The sequence below is a fragment of the Lynx canadensis genome, chromosome D2, assembly GCF_007474595.2.
Source record: "Lynx canadensis isolate LIC74 chromosome D2, mLynCan4.pri.v2, whole genome shotgun sequence".
Lineage (NCBI taxonomy): Eukaryota > Metazoa > Chordata > Mammalia > Carnivora > Felidae > Lynx > Lynx canadensis.
Genome location: NC_044313.2, coordinates 22,940,460 through 22,955,385, shown reverse-complemented (window position 1 = coordinate 22,955,385; position 14,926 = coordinate 22,940,460). Strand labels below are relative to the sequence as shown.

Sequence of the window (14,926 nt, the reverse complement as noted above, 5' to 3'; positions counted from 1 at the left end):
AGGTACATTTAATTGATTTATGACAAAGGCTCACGGCAATTCAGCATGAGAAGAACTGTCTTTCAGTGGTGCTGGATCAATGGATATGCAAAGAGAAAAACCTGTTTCTACCTTGGTTTTATTCAAGATGGTATAGTCTTACATGTGGGAACTAAAGAAAAACTGTGGCATGATTTCACAACCTTGGATTAGACACAGACTTCTTAAGCAAGCCACAAAAATCACTATTTATTTTATGTAATTAATGATAATATTTGGGTTTATACCTACTATTTCTGTATCTGTTCTATTTGTCTTGACTGTAAGAATGTTTCCTCTCCTCTCTTTCTTTTCTTTTGGATTAATGAGGTGCATTTAATATTATTCCAGTTCCTCTGTCAATAACTTGATAGTTTAATGTCTCTGACTATTCTTTTAGCTGTTTCTCTAGATATTAAAGCACATATTCTGGACTTGCTGGTGTCTAATATAAATTAGTACTTTTACTTCTTTACAGACATTTCATGGAACTGAAAACACTTTAATGCCATTTAATACACACTGAATTATTGTTGTCATGTATTTAAATTCTACATATATTTTAAACCCATAGCTGATCATTATTGGCCTGCAAAGTTATTATTAATTGCAATTTACCCCCGAATATGCCTTCTTTCTTTCTCTTCACTCTTTCCATTATTGTACTTTTATCTGGCATCATTTTCTTTATGCCTGAAGAATTACCTTTAGTATTTCTTTTTATAGAAATCAGCTTATACAACTCATCTTGGTTTCTGTCTGAGAAATGTCTTTATTTTACCTTCACATTTGTTTTTCCTCCAGAACTTCAAAAATGTCATTCCATTTTCTCCTGGGCTGCTTTAAAAAATTTTCCTCTGTGTTTTTAGATTTCAGTAGTTTGAATATGATACCTACATGATTTTTGTTTTCTTTGTATATCTCCTGCTTGGGGTTTGTGGATTCTCTCCCATCTATGTTGATATGCTCACACCTTTTGTCAGTTTCAGAATATTATTAGACATTATCTCTTCAAAAATGATTCTGACTCTATATCTTTCTTCTCTCCTTTGGGTCTCCACTTACATTTATGGTAGTCTTTCATCATTTTCCCTTATTATTCTTTTTTTTTAAGTTTACTTATTTTGAATTTTTTTTTAAGTTTATTCATTATTGAGAGACAGAGGGAGACAGAGCATGAGCATGGGAGGGACAGAGAGAGGGGAAGACACAGAATCTCAAGCAGGCTCCAGGCTCTGAGCTGTTAGCACAGAGCCTGTCTCCGGGCTCAAACTCACAAGCCACAAGATCACGACCTGAGCCAAACTCGGATGCCCAACTGCCTGAGCCACCCAGGCGCCCCTAAGTTTACTTGTTTTGAGAGAGAGAGAGAGACAGAGAGAGAGTGAGTACGTGTGTGAGCAGAGGAGGGGGACGTGAGAGGGAGAGAGAGTATCCCAAGCAGGCTCTGCACTGTGGGCAAGCCCAACAGCAAGCCCAGTGCGGGGCTTTAACTCACCAACCATGAGATCAGAAGCTGAGCCAAAACCAAGAGTCGGAGGCTTAACCAACTGGCCACCCAGGTGCCCCTTCCCTTCCTATTTTCTCTATTTTCTATCCTTCCTCTCTTATGCCAAATGCTAAAGTTCCAATTGTCCTTTCTCCCAGTTAACTGATCCTCTATCTATATGGGTTCAGTCGGCTGTAAATCCATCTAACTTCTTAATATCAGTTATTACATCTTTATTTCTACAACTTCCATCTGTTGACTGCCTCCTACTGATTGCTGCTGGTGGGTTACATTTTCTTTCTTAACCCATATTCATGAACATATTAAATATATCTCAGACAACTGTTCTTTTTTCTGATGCTTTTTTTCCTCCTCATGGTCCTCTTTCTGGATATATATGTAATATTTTAAATTAAATGTTCAATATTTTATATGAAAAACAAATATGATGGAGTTTTCTAGAAGTCTCAAGAACCCAGTGTTGTATTGCTCACCAGAGCTTCCTTCCCTGATAGTCCCTGAACTCTAATTTTTGTTTCCTCAAAATATAATCCTTCTAAAAACTATGCTTGACTTCTCATCCTTTTTGTGACTGCGTTCTATTTTTTCTGTATCACGTAGATGCTGCCAAACAACTCAGAGAGGGACAAAAATGCACAGAATTGTGCTACTTTTCTATGTTTCTCTTCTCTCTGGGATTTGACCTGAAGTCAACTTTTATCTTCCCAGCCTTGTGAGCCAACTCTTTAGCCAACACTTTCTGTTCGACCTTCTAACTGGGAATCTGAAATCTGACCTCCTCTACATGTGATGTATGAACTGGCAAAGTTCTTGAGAGGAATTCAGCATGAACTGTTGGACTCATGGCAATGAATGTCCTATCTATGAACAAAAGAATTTTGATTTCCTAAATCCTCTTGACAATTCTGTCACAGTCTTCTTCCCCCTCATCTCTCTCTCTCTCAGAATCTTATTCTGGCTCTCTCTTTCTCTCTCTCTCTCTATATATAAATTTATTTGCTGTGAGCTAATATGTCATAGCCTCAGGCACTGGTCCCAGTTCTGTGAAATGCAAGCAACTCCAATTGGCCTAAATTGGTCTGCATCTTTCTAGATCCAACTGAAAAATTTGGGAAAACCTTAGTATCTAGGCGATTAGGTATGGTTGAAAGGCACTTATTAAGGAGATACCAGAAAGGAGTATTAGGTTACAAGAACGGTTCTCTAAGTGGTCCTTGGACCAGAAGCCTCAGCACCACCCTGAGCTGGAGTTTCAAACTCATTAATTCACAGTTGTTTTTCCTACAGGAATTAAAATACCAATGATTTTGATCAATCCTGACAAAGCAATCCTAATTGCTTCATCTTTCCCCCTTCAAGTCACACTCCAAAGCCTGTCAGGCTACACTATCCCCTTTGACTTTGCCCTTGTTTTGTTGCTTATTCTTTTTTTTTTAAAGTTTACTTATTTACTTTGAGTGTGTGTGTGTGTGTGTGTGTGTGTGTGTGTGTGTGTGCATGAGTAGGGGAGGGGCAGAGAGAGAGTAAGAGAGAGAGAATCCCAAGCTTGACGTGGACTTGAACTCAAGAACAGTGAGATCATGACCTGAGCTGAAACCAAGAGTCAGATACTTAACCAACTAAGCCACCTAGGTGCCCCTGTTTATCTCAAAGCACAATGCATAACCTATGATCCTGTCATAAATGTATATTCTTAGCCCCTGCCCCCCCAACTTACTCAGTCAGAACCTTTGGAGAAATGGCCTGGGAAAACTGTTTTGACATGTTCACCAGGTAATTTTTCTTCATATTACAGATTGAAAGCCACTGAGCTGTCAGAAGTTGATGGAAGTCAATGATGATGATCTTAATCTTGGTGTTGTTATTAACTTTTTAAAAAAGTTTATTTATTTCAAGACAGAGAGAGTGCACATGCACGTGCAGGGGTTGGAGTAGAGAGAGAAAGGGTGAGAGAGAGAGAGAGAGAGAGAGAGAGAGAGAGAGAGAGAGAGAATCCCAAGCAGGCTCTGCACTGTCAGCAGACAGCCCAATGCAGGGCTCAATTTCACGAACCCTGAGATCATGATCTGAGCCAAGATGAAGAGTTGGACGCTTAACCGACTGAGCCACCCAGGCGCCCCTCATTATTAACTTTTTAAATCCCTTTGTGTTCACAAGGCCTAGCACAGTGCTTCCCATATTTTAGCACTCAGAAAACACGGCTAGATATGGCACTGCCTGGCTTCATAATTGAGATCATTTAATGAAATTATTTCTCCTTTAGAGAACATCTTCCTCATTTGCAAGATGAGAAAAATGCCTGTGTGTATTTTAAAAAACACAGTATAAGTTTCATTTTATCTAGTCTACATTTTCAGAAATCTCAGGTAACCATAATTTGTCAAATAGTAATTGATCCTCATAGTGATATTGCAGAGGTGCTACAAAAATACAAACTCTCAATTGCCGAAGACAGTATACTTAATTATATTTAGATTAGCCTTTGTGTTCCATGTATGGCCAGCAGTCTGCCTTCGGAAAAGAAAAGCCAAGACTTCGGGCTGAGAGAGGAAGACAGCAGTAATACCTTTTAGGCTGAACATGTGTGTGTGCTTAATTATTTTAGGAATACCATTAATGTATTCTGAGGAACCTTTTTGCCGGAAGTGCCAGTAAGGCACAATTAACTCCAAAAAGAATTCCCAAGAAGTGATAGATTAGGTCAGCATGAAGAACAACTTGCACTGAAATGAAAATAATTGAGGAAATGTGTCAGAGAAGGTGAAGTCGCAGCAGCAACAACCACAAACCAAAGACCTAAAGGTACAAAAACATAAAAAGTTTCAACGACGTGTAAAAAAAATAAAAAAAAAACAACAACAAAAAAAAACAAAACAAAAGCACACCAAACCTGATTTCCTAGGAAAAAATCACTGGCCCTAGAAGACAAAAGGGATTCGGGCTTTGGTCCTACCTCTTCCAGCTGCACCATGAGAGTAACGTTGTGCCCCTGTTCTGCCGTCAACTTCCCATCAGCAGTGACGATCCGCAGCCCCCGCGGGGCCTTCCCAGGACACTTCTGCGGTTTGGCAGTGTACTGTTCTCTTACTCCATCGGTGCAGTTATTGGAAACCACTTTCCTATACCTAAAACGAGAGAAGCTCACGTTGTAATCCGGCTCATTACCATTCAAATCACTCCCAATTTTTTAAAGCCAGACCTACCTACCACTGTGTAGCCCTGAGGGCTATCAATAACTACACAGCATGGTTCTCTGAGGATTAGAGCTAATTCCTATAAAGCACCCACCAGAAAGACAAATCATCAGAGGAACATACTGTACATATTATTAGCACTTTAATATCATTCTTTTATTCTGTCAATGAATCATTTCACTTCAGAGCTACGGGGAGTGCGCAGCAATAGAAGCCATGCTTCTTGCCCTCACCATGTTTATAATCTTGAAGATACATCTGTCAGTAGTCTAGGAGATACTTTAAAGGCTATATGATTGAGGGTTAGAATGAGTAATGCATATTGCAAGGGAATTTGCAATTCAGGCAAAGAATAGATTGTTATGGATTATGTGACTTAACATTAAACCCCATAGAGGATGCTATGGTAATGGTGTAGTACAGAAAGTTCGCTAAATGTGATCGTTTCTACTCGATATTTTATGAAGAGATATACTGGATAATTATTGAAAAGTCATAATAAGGAGACCAGTATGCAGACTGAGTAAATCTTCCCTCTTCTTTCGCTTCTTTCTTCTTATTTTAACTTTAATAGAGAAAAAAAAGGATTATTCCACAAATTGGTCCTATGCAGTTTATCAGATTCATAATTAATTAGAATCTGTGCTTTTAGGACAATTCACCTTTAAGAGTTTGAGCTTCAGTGTTACCTGTTCATCATCTTTTTGGGTGGGGGCCATAGTAACCACTTTATGAATTCATATAATAGACTTCCCAAGCCCACTTACCTAGAATGAGTGGTGGAGCTCAGAGTCTAAGGTCTTTCCACTCTTCTAGACCAGAAGTGGAGACACTTTTAACACAAAGAGCTAGATAGGAAATATTCTTGCTTTGCCAACTATCTGCTGTTTGTCACAAGTACTCAACTCTTTGATTGCAGCATGAAAGCAGACACAGGTAATGCATAAAAGAATGGAGACAGCTGGCTTTCAGTAAAACCTTATTTCCCGATGCTGGCAGTATGCCAGCTATGACTCGCAGGCCATAGTTTTCCTACTCCTTCAAATCTAGCCCATGTCCTTTCCTGTGCTTTGAGTCTCAGGACTGACTGCTTAAGATCATGGTTGAGAAAGTCAAATTAAACACTGTCTGGGAAAGTACTCTGAACACCACGGATCACTCTAAGGTCAGTTATTAGTATGTAATTCACCTCACAAGGTAGTTGTACAAATTAAATGGACTGATGTACACAGAGTATTTAAAACCGCCCTGATGATTAGCAAGTGCTTATGAAAGGTTACCAGTTATTTTTACTTAGTATTATTATTTCTGTGACCTGTTCATAATCTTCACAGCTTCCAAATGTCCTTAGGATAAGCCATAAATCCTGTCATCTTGTGCATGAAGCCCTCCGCAAGCTCACTTCACTACGTCTCTGAATTCTTTCTCACCAAAAAGCTCCTTCTGCCCTAGCCAAACCTCTATTTTCAATCCTTTTGAGAGTACTTATTTTCTTTTGCTCATTCTGCTTCTCTGTCTTCGTGCATGCTCTCTCAGCTGCCTAAAACTTACACTTTAAGCAACAAATCCTTTCATCTGTCTTTTCCTGACAAGGATAGTAAAATAAGAAGTGAGATAATAAAAAGTTCATATAGAGAGAGTGCTAATTATACTTGTCATTGTGCTAAGTTCTTTACATGACTTTTGCCATTTATCTTAAAAATACCCTGAACTGTTCTGCTTAAGGAAAGCATTATTCTCAATATATAGATGAAGAAGCTAAGATTCATGGAAGTTAACCAGTTTTCTCATGATCACATAATCAAGACCCCAGAAAATGTGTCTCTAGAACACTTCCTCTCTTTACCACGACTGTACTGACTCTTTAAATAGAAGGAGATTGTCCCTCCTCTGAACTCTTAAAGGAATCCTTATGATTTGCCTGATAGGAACCCATTTATGCCTTGTCTGACTGTCTTCCTGTGTGACTTGAAGTTTAAGTTCCTTGAGGGCATCCTTGTCCTGGGGCACTTACAAAGCTGATAGCAGATTCACACTGGGATGACTGTACTGTGTGTGTGTGTGTGTGTGTGTGTGTGTGTGTGTTTTAATTTAAATGTTCATTTGCTTATTTTTGAGAGAAACAGCATGAGTGGGGAAGGGGCAGAGAAAGAGGGAGACAGAGAATCCCAAGCAGGCTCTGCACTTCCAGCACAGAGCCCGATGTGAGGCTCGAACTCATGAGAACTGTGAGACCAAGACCTGAGGTGAAACCAAAAGTCGGACACTTAACCGACTGAGCCACCCAGGAGCCCCTGACTGTACCATTTCAAATGCTAAAATATCTGCATAGCAGTTGGTTAGGACCACTGCCCCAAACCCTTCAAGCACCTCACTCACCAGCCCAGCTGTGACCAATTCCTATCTTTGAAGTCCCTGCTTCTCCTTACAATCCAGAAACTAAGGGGTTAACACCTAGCCCCTCAGGCAGCCTCCAAATCTCTGCTCCTGCACTAGGATCCTTACCCATTCTGATTGGTCATTATCTTGGGTGAGCATTTTTAACATCACTCCATTTGATATTTAAGAAAATCCACTGTGCTTCAGTGCATACTGATTAAAAGAGAAAATGATGGTAGATGGGAGAAAGAGAGAGAGAGAAAAAAAATGCACCAGCACTGCAGAATGGTGACATTCTGGTACCAGCAAAGGTAGCAAGAAAATGACCAGTGATGTCACACAGTAATTATGCCATCCCAGTGAGTTTGTGCATCAGAAACTCCCTGCACGTTTCACTGAAGGCAGGTTATGATTTTTAATCACTTAGCATCCAAGCACACCTGTGACTCTGTCTTGGCGAGCAGCTATAAAGACATGGGCTCACCATCACCACTGGCATCATCAGCTAGAGTACATTCCTTTGTTTGCCGCCGTTCTGACCAATCATTGCCCCAGGCTTTCCTGAATCCAGCAGCAACAGTTCTGCTTAAATCCAAAGCACGAATCCATCCCCCCTGGGATTCTGCCACCGAGAAGACTGTTGGTAATTTTTTTTTAAATGCTCATTAAAAACCATTCTGAAACCATTTTATTTCCTGGATGAAAATGGCATCACATTAGCCCTACCAGACCTGTCCCTGAAATTTAGAAGAAAATTGTGCAGAAATATAGAGTTCATTTACTCAAGTAAGCACACACCTGCTTTTTGCATTAGAGAATGGTTCTATTTTCATCCCAGCAGCTGTCCCTGGGTCTGAGTTACATAAATGAATAATGCATTTAATATGTTATTAAGTGGGGCTGCTACCTCCATAATAACAAGGCAACTTATGATTATGTTGGACCTAAGCTCTGAATATTACTGGGATGCATTTAGTTGGTAAAGCATTCTTCAATCTGCCAAGAAGAAAAGTGCTTTGTAATGGCAAGGGAGTCTTTGTACAATTACTGAAAAGGAAACATTCTGCAAATGTGCCTTTGATATTACCGACCGCTCATCATTAGATAGTGTCTTATTACTTCAACAGCCCCGACTTCAACCATTCTCTTCCTTCCCACCTTGAAACCCCTTTGTCACCTTTTCCTTTTTACCCTTACCTCCTTTGATTTTTCTTCGTTGCTGCCTGCCAGTCTTAAAACAGATGAAGGCCATAGCTTTTCTCTGAGAGTAAAACTGGAAAAAAAGCCATGAAAGTCCTCATTTTCTGTGATTTTACTATTTCGTAGTTTGTTTCTTTTCTTGCGATTTTAGGGTGGTGGTAGAATATGGATGTTTATTCCCTGTATGTTAAGGTGACACTGTAGTCTTGCTCAGTAGACTGCAACTCTGTCCTTTAGAATCACTTGCCGGCACTTTTAAAATAGATGCCAAGACCCTGTTCCCAGGAGTCTTGATTTCATTGAGAATTGATTAAATTGCGATTTAACTGAGAATTCTGGGCATTAGGGTGGTTTTGTTTTTGCTTTAAGTTCCCCTGGTGATTCTTGTGTGCATCCAGAACTAAAGACCACTTCCCTGGGGTTAAAACTAGTGTTGCGGAACCAAAGCGCCTGAGTTTAAATCTGGGCACTTACTGTATGAACCTGGTCAGTTACCCAACCTTTCTCTAACGCTTGGATTCTCTGCCTGTCAATTAGGGAGGGATAATTACAGCATCTTTCTTTTCAATGACGTTCTTGAGAAGATTAAATAAGATACTGCATTCAAGAGGGCTTAGTTTAGACTCTGATGCCTTGTTAGGACTTAATAAATACTAAAATATCAGTAGTTAGTTAAAAAGTTAGCATTTAAAGTATTAAACACGAACTTGCTATTACACAGCAAGTTTCCAGAAAACAGAAATTGCACTCTCATGATCTTAAAATCCAATCGGACTATGTCAATTTCTTTCTTAGACTCATTCAAAACTTCCTGTAGGCTTGTTCATAAAGGATCCCACTGAAGTTTTAAGTGCAGTCCCCAATCTATCCTCAGGGGACTTTTGTAGCTTCAGCCCTTTTCAGTGTGCTTCTTGAGCCCAGGCCATGCTGAAGGCTACATGCCTTCTTTCTGCCTGTGCTCTTCATTCTTCCTGGGCTGCTCTTTCCTCCTGTCAACCTTTCACTCATTCTGTAAAAATCAGCTTAGAAATCATGTCTCTCTGTGGTGTTGTCTCTTGCCTTTTATTTTTTTTTTATTTTTTTTTTTTTAAATTTTTTTTTTCAGCATTTATTTATTTTTGGGACAGAGAGAGACAGAGCATGAACGGGGGAGGAGCAGAGAGAGAGGGAGACACAGAATCGGAAACAGGCTCCAGGCTCTGAGCCATCAGCCCAGAGCCTGACGCGGGGCTCGAACTCACGGACCGCGAGATCGTGACCTGGCTGAAGTCGGACGCCCAACCGACTGCGCCACCCAGGCGCCCCTCTCTTGCCTTTTAAAGGGTAGTCATCACACGTCATGACCAAGGCAGAGTTGTAACTGTAGGTCTTCTTATAGTCTAGGCAAGGCTTATGGTCACTGAGCTATGGTATCCCTCGTTTGTGCTCACAATGAGACTTTAAATGATTTATTTTCTTGGATCATACTATGTGCCTTTGCTTTCAAGGGAAAACAGCCTTGTTACAACACTCAACAAAACAAAGGGCAGTGTGAGTCTTAGGGAGAAGGCAGCTAGCTGTGAGTACAGTGCATGACTAAGACTTAAAACCTTCCTAGACCCATGTTCCCATGTTTCAACACAAAACCTATGTAGTAGCCATAACATCAACATTCAGGAAGAATGGGTTCTGTGGCTGACTGAGCAGGTTTCTCCAAGTTTCTCCCCCTCAAAGGAACAGTTCTCAGGACTTTTCCTTTAAACTGGGTAAGCAAGCTTGGGATTAGGAGACCAGGAGGAGGAGGAGGCTAGCTGATGGAAAACAAAAACAAAAACAAAAACAAAAACAAAAAAGCAAAACAACTTTCCTTGCACTAAGCAGTAATTTATTTTGACTAGTAAATGGAATGTGACTTTATTTTGAATGTCAACGTGATGAAATGTTACATATGGCCCGGTTAAATGACTAAAAATCAAGAATCATGAGAACGACTCGTAGAATCCACGATCTGAGCCAATGAGTTGTACAACTAATTTATATAAAGAAATTTCCCCTTTTTTTGAGCACCTGGAGTTCTAGGAATCCTAATACTGATCATTTCAAATTGGTCATGGACATGTCAGAGTCTGAAGGGATCTCAAATATCATAAGTAAAAGTGATACAGTTCCGAGTTCTCCAAGGTCACATGGGAAGCGGTTAACAGCTCCCGGTCTCTAGACTAAGTTTACTGTCTCCTGCCACCATGCAAGACAACCTGGATAAGAATCATTAATGCCAATACCACTGACATGGGCAAGAATAGCTATATGAGGACCTAGGTCTCCACACAGCGACATTCGCCCTCTTCATTTCTCAACCCCAATGTCATCCCATAAAAACGTGGAAAACTATATCCTAGCAAAGGTACGTACTCTAAAGAGTCAACTTCATGGCAACAAACAATTATTGAGTATCTGCTGTGAGACTGCACAGCTCTGCTAGACAACAGCTACACAGCCCCCTGTAGTGTTCAGTCTGTAAACTATGCAAGTGATCTCCTTTCTGTGGACTTTAAACACATGCACCACTTTTAGGACTGCTTATTCTCCATGGTGCACACTGACAAATCTTGCTGAGGAGATCACACTGAATATCAAAATCCCCTCCAAGCCCAGGAGTGGGGTCACTTGGGAGAAGACCACAGCCCTCAAAGCCCCTGGAAATAGTAACTCCAGGGCAATGGCAGGTTAGCCAGGGTCTACGTGTTCTTATGGCTTATGTAGAAAGGAATATGTTTCTAGAAAGAATTTTTAAAACATTCCAAATGTGTGTTGATAGTATGGAGATTGCTATTTTGCTAGATTTATGTGTGTGTGTGTATGTGTTTGTGTATTTGCCAGACACATTAAATGTTCTTACATAGATACTGAATTAATGTTAAAAATTAATGCTAAAAATCTATTTAGGCCCCTTGAGTAAATATCCTCATTGCATATATTAACAAACTAACCCTGAGGGACAGTAAGAACTATTATTGTACATTCTTTCAGAAGGGATTAATGGCTTCTCAAAAGAAGCTCCACAGACAGAAATTTCTATACACATACTTTTTTTTTTTAACACATCTAGAAATATCTCTAGCTTAATAGCAAGAAGAAATCTGTCCCGTGAGAAGATTATCTTGGTTTTCTTATAATAAACCAATCCAATGCCCACTTTATTTTATATTTACAGAATCTTTTATGGTTGGCATGAAACAAGCAATGTCCTAGTTAATTTAGCAACTTGAATTTGCAGCATGTTCCCTGGATCCAAAATCGTATAAACAAGATTTAACCGTATAGAAGTACAACTAGAGACTATGTTTGTGTATGTGTAAACTGAGATATTTATAGACACAGATGGAGAAACAAAAAGAAACAAATTTAGGGTAATTTCAGTACGAAAATGCAGGAAAATATACAAATGAATACTGATTTCATTCTATTTGAAAAAAAGGAACTTGTTCACTAATCAGGTAAAGGTGTTATCTGCCTTGAGTGGTAGAGAGAAAGAGACATGTGTTTTGATGCCTAGTAATCCTGTAACTTTATGAGTGTATACAGGTGATTATTTGTTTTACAGATGAAAAAACAGGGGCTTAGATTAAACATGTCCTAGGTCACAGTAGTTGATACTATTAAGTATCAAATAAATGCCTGGGGCTTTAGATACACCATGAAAGGATGTCTCCCCTCTTTTTTTCCTTCACTCCAGAGGAGCCCTTAGATGCTGACTATCGGTGATAGGCATATGCATTTTGCAAAGTGACCATTATCTGCTAGGCTTTGTGCTACATGCTTTTTATATAGTGCTGCATTGGGGCGCCTGGGTGGCGCAGTCGGTTAAGCGTCCGACTTCAGCCAGGTCACGATCTCGCGGTCCGTGGGTTCGAGCCCCGCGTCAGGCTCTGGGCTGATGGCTCAGAGCCTGGAGCCTGTTTCCGATTCTGTGTCTCCCTCTCTCTCTGCCCCTCCCCCGTTCATGCTCTGTCTCTCTCTGTCCCAAAAATAAAAATAAACGTTGAAAAAAAAAAATTTTATATAGTGCTGCATTTAAGTCAAACCCCAAAAGCAAATAGCACAATCTTATAGGTTAAGAGGCTAAGGCTCAAAGAAAGGAAGCCACTTGCTAAGATAATAGTAAATGGCAGAAGTCATTTAAAACCCTTACTTGTTTCATTCTAAAATAACTCCCTTTTAGAACATCCCCCATTACATTTCACTCTCTATCCATAATGCCTGAGGCCTTGGTCCAGCCTCCTGGCTTTCCATGGAATGGCTTGGGGAAGGTGTGAGGGCAAAGGATGAAAAGAGGCAGGGAGCTTACCATGGAGAACATGGTGGAACTTTGCTTACATGAGGTTCCATGATGTGAACCTTAGAAATTGGACACCACTGGATCAAGAACTAAGGACAGGTAGCGCCAGCCACCTGAGGGACATTTTGCACCCATTTCCGCTCTTATTCCAATTATCTTTTCTCAGATGTAGCTAATTGCTAAAACAAAAATTGTTCATGTTTCTACAGTGAAGCTGATAAAAATGTCGGCATCTCCTAAAAATAGTAATTCTATTAGGCATAATCATAACTGATCCTAGACTGTTTCCATCCTGGTGAAGTAAGCAAACCCACGAACACTGCTATATATACAGGGTAATAAGCTGACTCTGAAGGCAACCATAACCATTTGTAAGGGTGAAGCAAAATAAAAGGAAGAGGAAGGTTTATCTGCATGCTTTAAACCAAACTCTCAGAAGGTGCTGCTAGGAGATTTCCTTGTCAAACCCGACTGACAAGGGGCAGTCATTCAGTAGACCCTTTCAGTTCAAGTTCTGACTGTGTGTCTGCACCGTGGGCTCTGCTGGAAGGGGTGCCGTGATGCGGGCAGGGCACCTGGCCAGTACAACCGATGGAGTTGTCTCTCTTACCCACAGGCTGCCCTTTCCCTTGTGATTCCTCTGTATTTCATGCCTGCCTGATGCCAACACGGAATCCAGACTGACAGAGCACGGGTGCCCATGGATAGCTAAGACCAACTTGGGAGAGGCTTAGGATGCACTGTGGCTCCTTGGTCTGTCATCAACTTCCAGGCATTGGCATCACGTGACCCTTTCAGCCTGGTCATCTCTTATTCTTTTTGCCTGAAGTGACCTTCCTCCCCTAGTGAACTTGGGAAATCCCATTCGGCCTTCCTCTCAGCGTTCCCTTAGATAAGCCATTGGCATTTTTATTTTAAAAGAAGAGGACAGTTAATACAAATGAATCTCTAACACGTGGGACTCCTGGTAGTGTGTGAGCAGGAAGCTAGTGTCTTAACCCATATGGGGCAATATTTGGCATGGACTTGGCAATATTAGACCTGGATCTGCAGGTCTAAGAAGCAAGCAGTTGGCTGAATGGGATTTGCTTTACAAGTCAGCAGAAACACTTCCAATTGCCAAAAGAGAATCTAATTATCTTTGGGTATTTTTATAACAATTATTACGGTACGAGCTTGTTAATTCCAACACTGACTATAGTGGCAGAAAATAGAAAATAACCCCAATGTCCATGAAAAGGCACGGTGAAACAATACCAGGTACTTTAATACTCTGGAATTAAAAGAAATTGTATGGAAGGGAGACCTATATATTCTGTCTTGGAAAGTTGTTTAAGATCTACCTCTGAATGAAAAGGAAAAACAGAATAATAATATCTCTAATAGGAAATGACATATAAGAACAACCTCTCAGATGAACTTTGTACATTCTTTCTTGGCATAATTATTTGCTGGCAAATGCAAAGTGTTCAGAAGCATGAATACCAAACAGATCACAGTTGTGTGGGAAAAGGGGGCAGGAGAGCGGTGACGATCTGAATTGTTTTTTTAAACACAGAAAAACATATGTATATATTTCTTTTGCAATTAAATACTTTTAAGTGAAAAGGTAAATTGTTAATGGCGGCCCTGTAGTGTCTTACACCAAATACTGAATCTGTGTTTATAAATTCCAGTGACTCAACACAAAGCCAGGACAGTTCCAAGGTGAGGGGCTGGAGGGACATTTCATTCTTTTTCAATTTCATCTATTCTTTACCACTTGCCAACTTCTGAGCTGGCTCCAGATACAGCAAATGGGAATTTGATGGGAGGAGGCTTTCCACGAAGATGATTTCAGGCACCTGCTCCAGCTAAGGATCTTCTTGTTCTTAATGCAGAATGTACAGACAGCCAATACGCCAATCAGCAGGGTGACTATTCATACCCTTCCTCCTGACTGTAGCCCACAGGGCCCTGTGAGGGTGGTCACTCCTCCACCTGAGAGCACCTTGCTTTTGAGAGCAAGATGCTTATGGTACCAGCCGATGGCTGGCATTTATCACATCTCCTCTTTACACAAGCCCATTCGCTGATGTGGATGCTTTTCTGGAGAAAGTCTGCATGGAACAGAGGAAACTGGTAGACGTAGTAACTTTTTTTTTTAATTTTTTTTAACCTTTTTTTATTTTTGAGACAGAGACAGAGCATGAACGGGGGAGGGGCAGAGAGAGAGGGAGACACAGAATCGGAAGCAGACTCCAGGCTCTGAGCCATCAGCCCAGAGCCCGAAGCGGGGCTCGAACTCACGGACCGAGAGATTGTGAC

General features: G+C 40.6%; 1 protein-coding gene across 4 annotated transcripts in view; it reads right to left on the bottom strand.

The window, feature by feature from the left end:
- Positions 1 to 14,926, bottom strand: part of SORCS1 (sortilin related VPS10 domain containing receptor 1) — a 511,562-nt gene that overhangs the window by 71,225 nt on the left and 425,411 nt on the right. For all 4 annotated transcript variants that reach the window (XM_030335173.2, XM_030335178.1, XM_030335175.1 and 1 more), the window contains exon 18: positions 4,482 to 4,653. In XM_030335173.2, the coding sequence (XP_030191033.1) occupies positions 4,482 to 4,653 (172 nt within the window). The remainder of the gene's footprint in view (positions 1 to 4,481; positions 4,654 to 14,926) is intronic.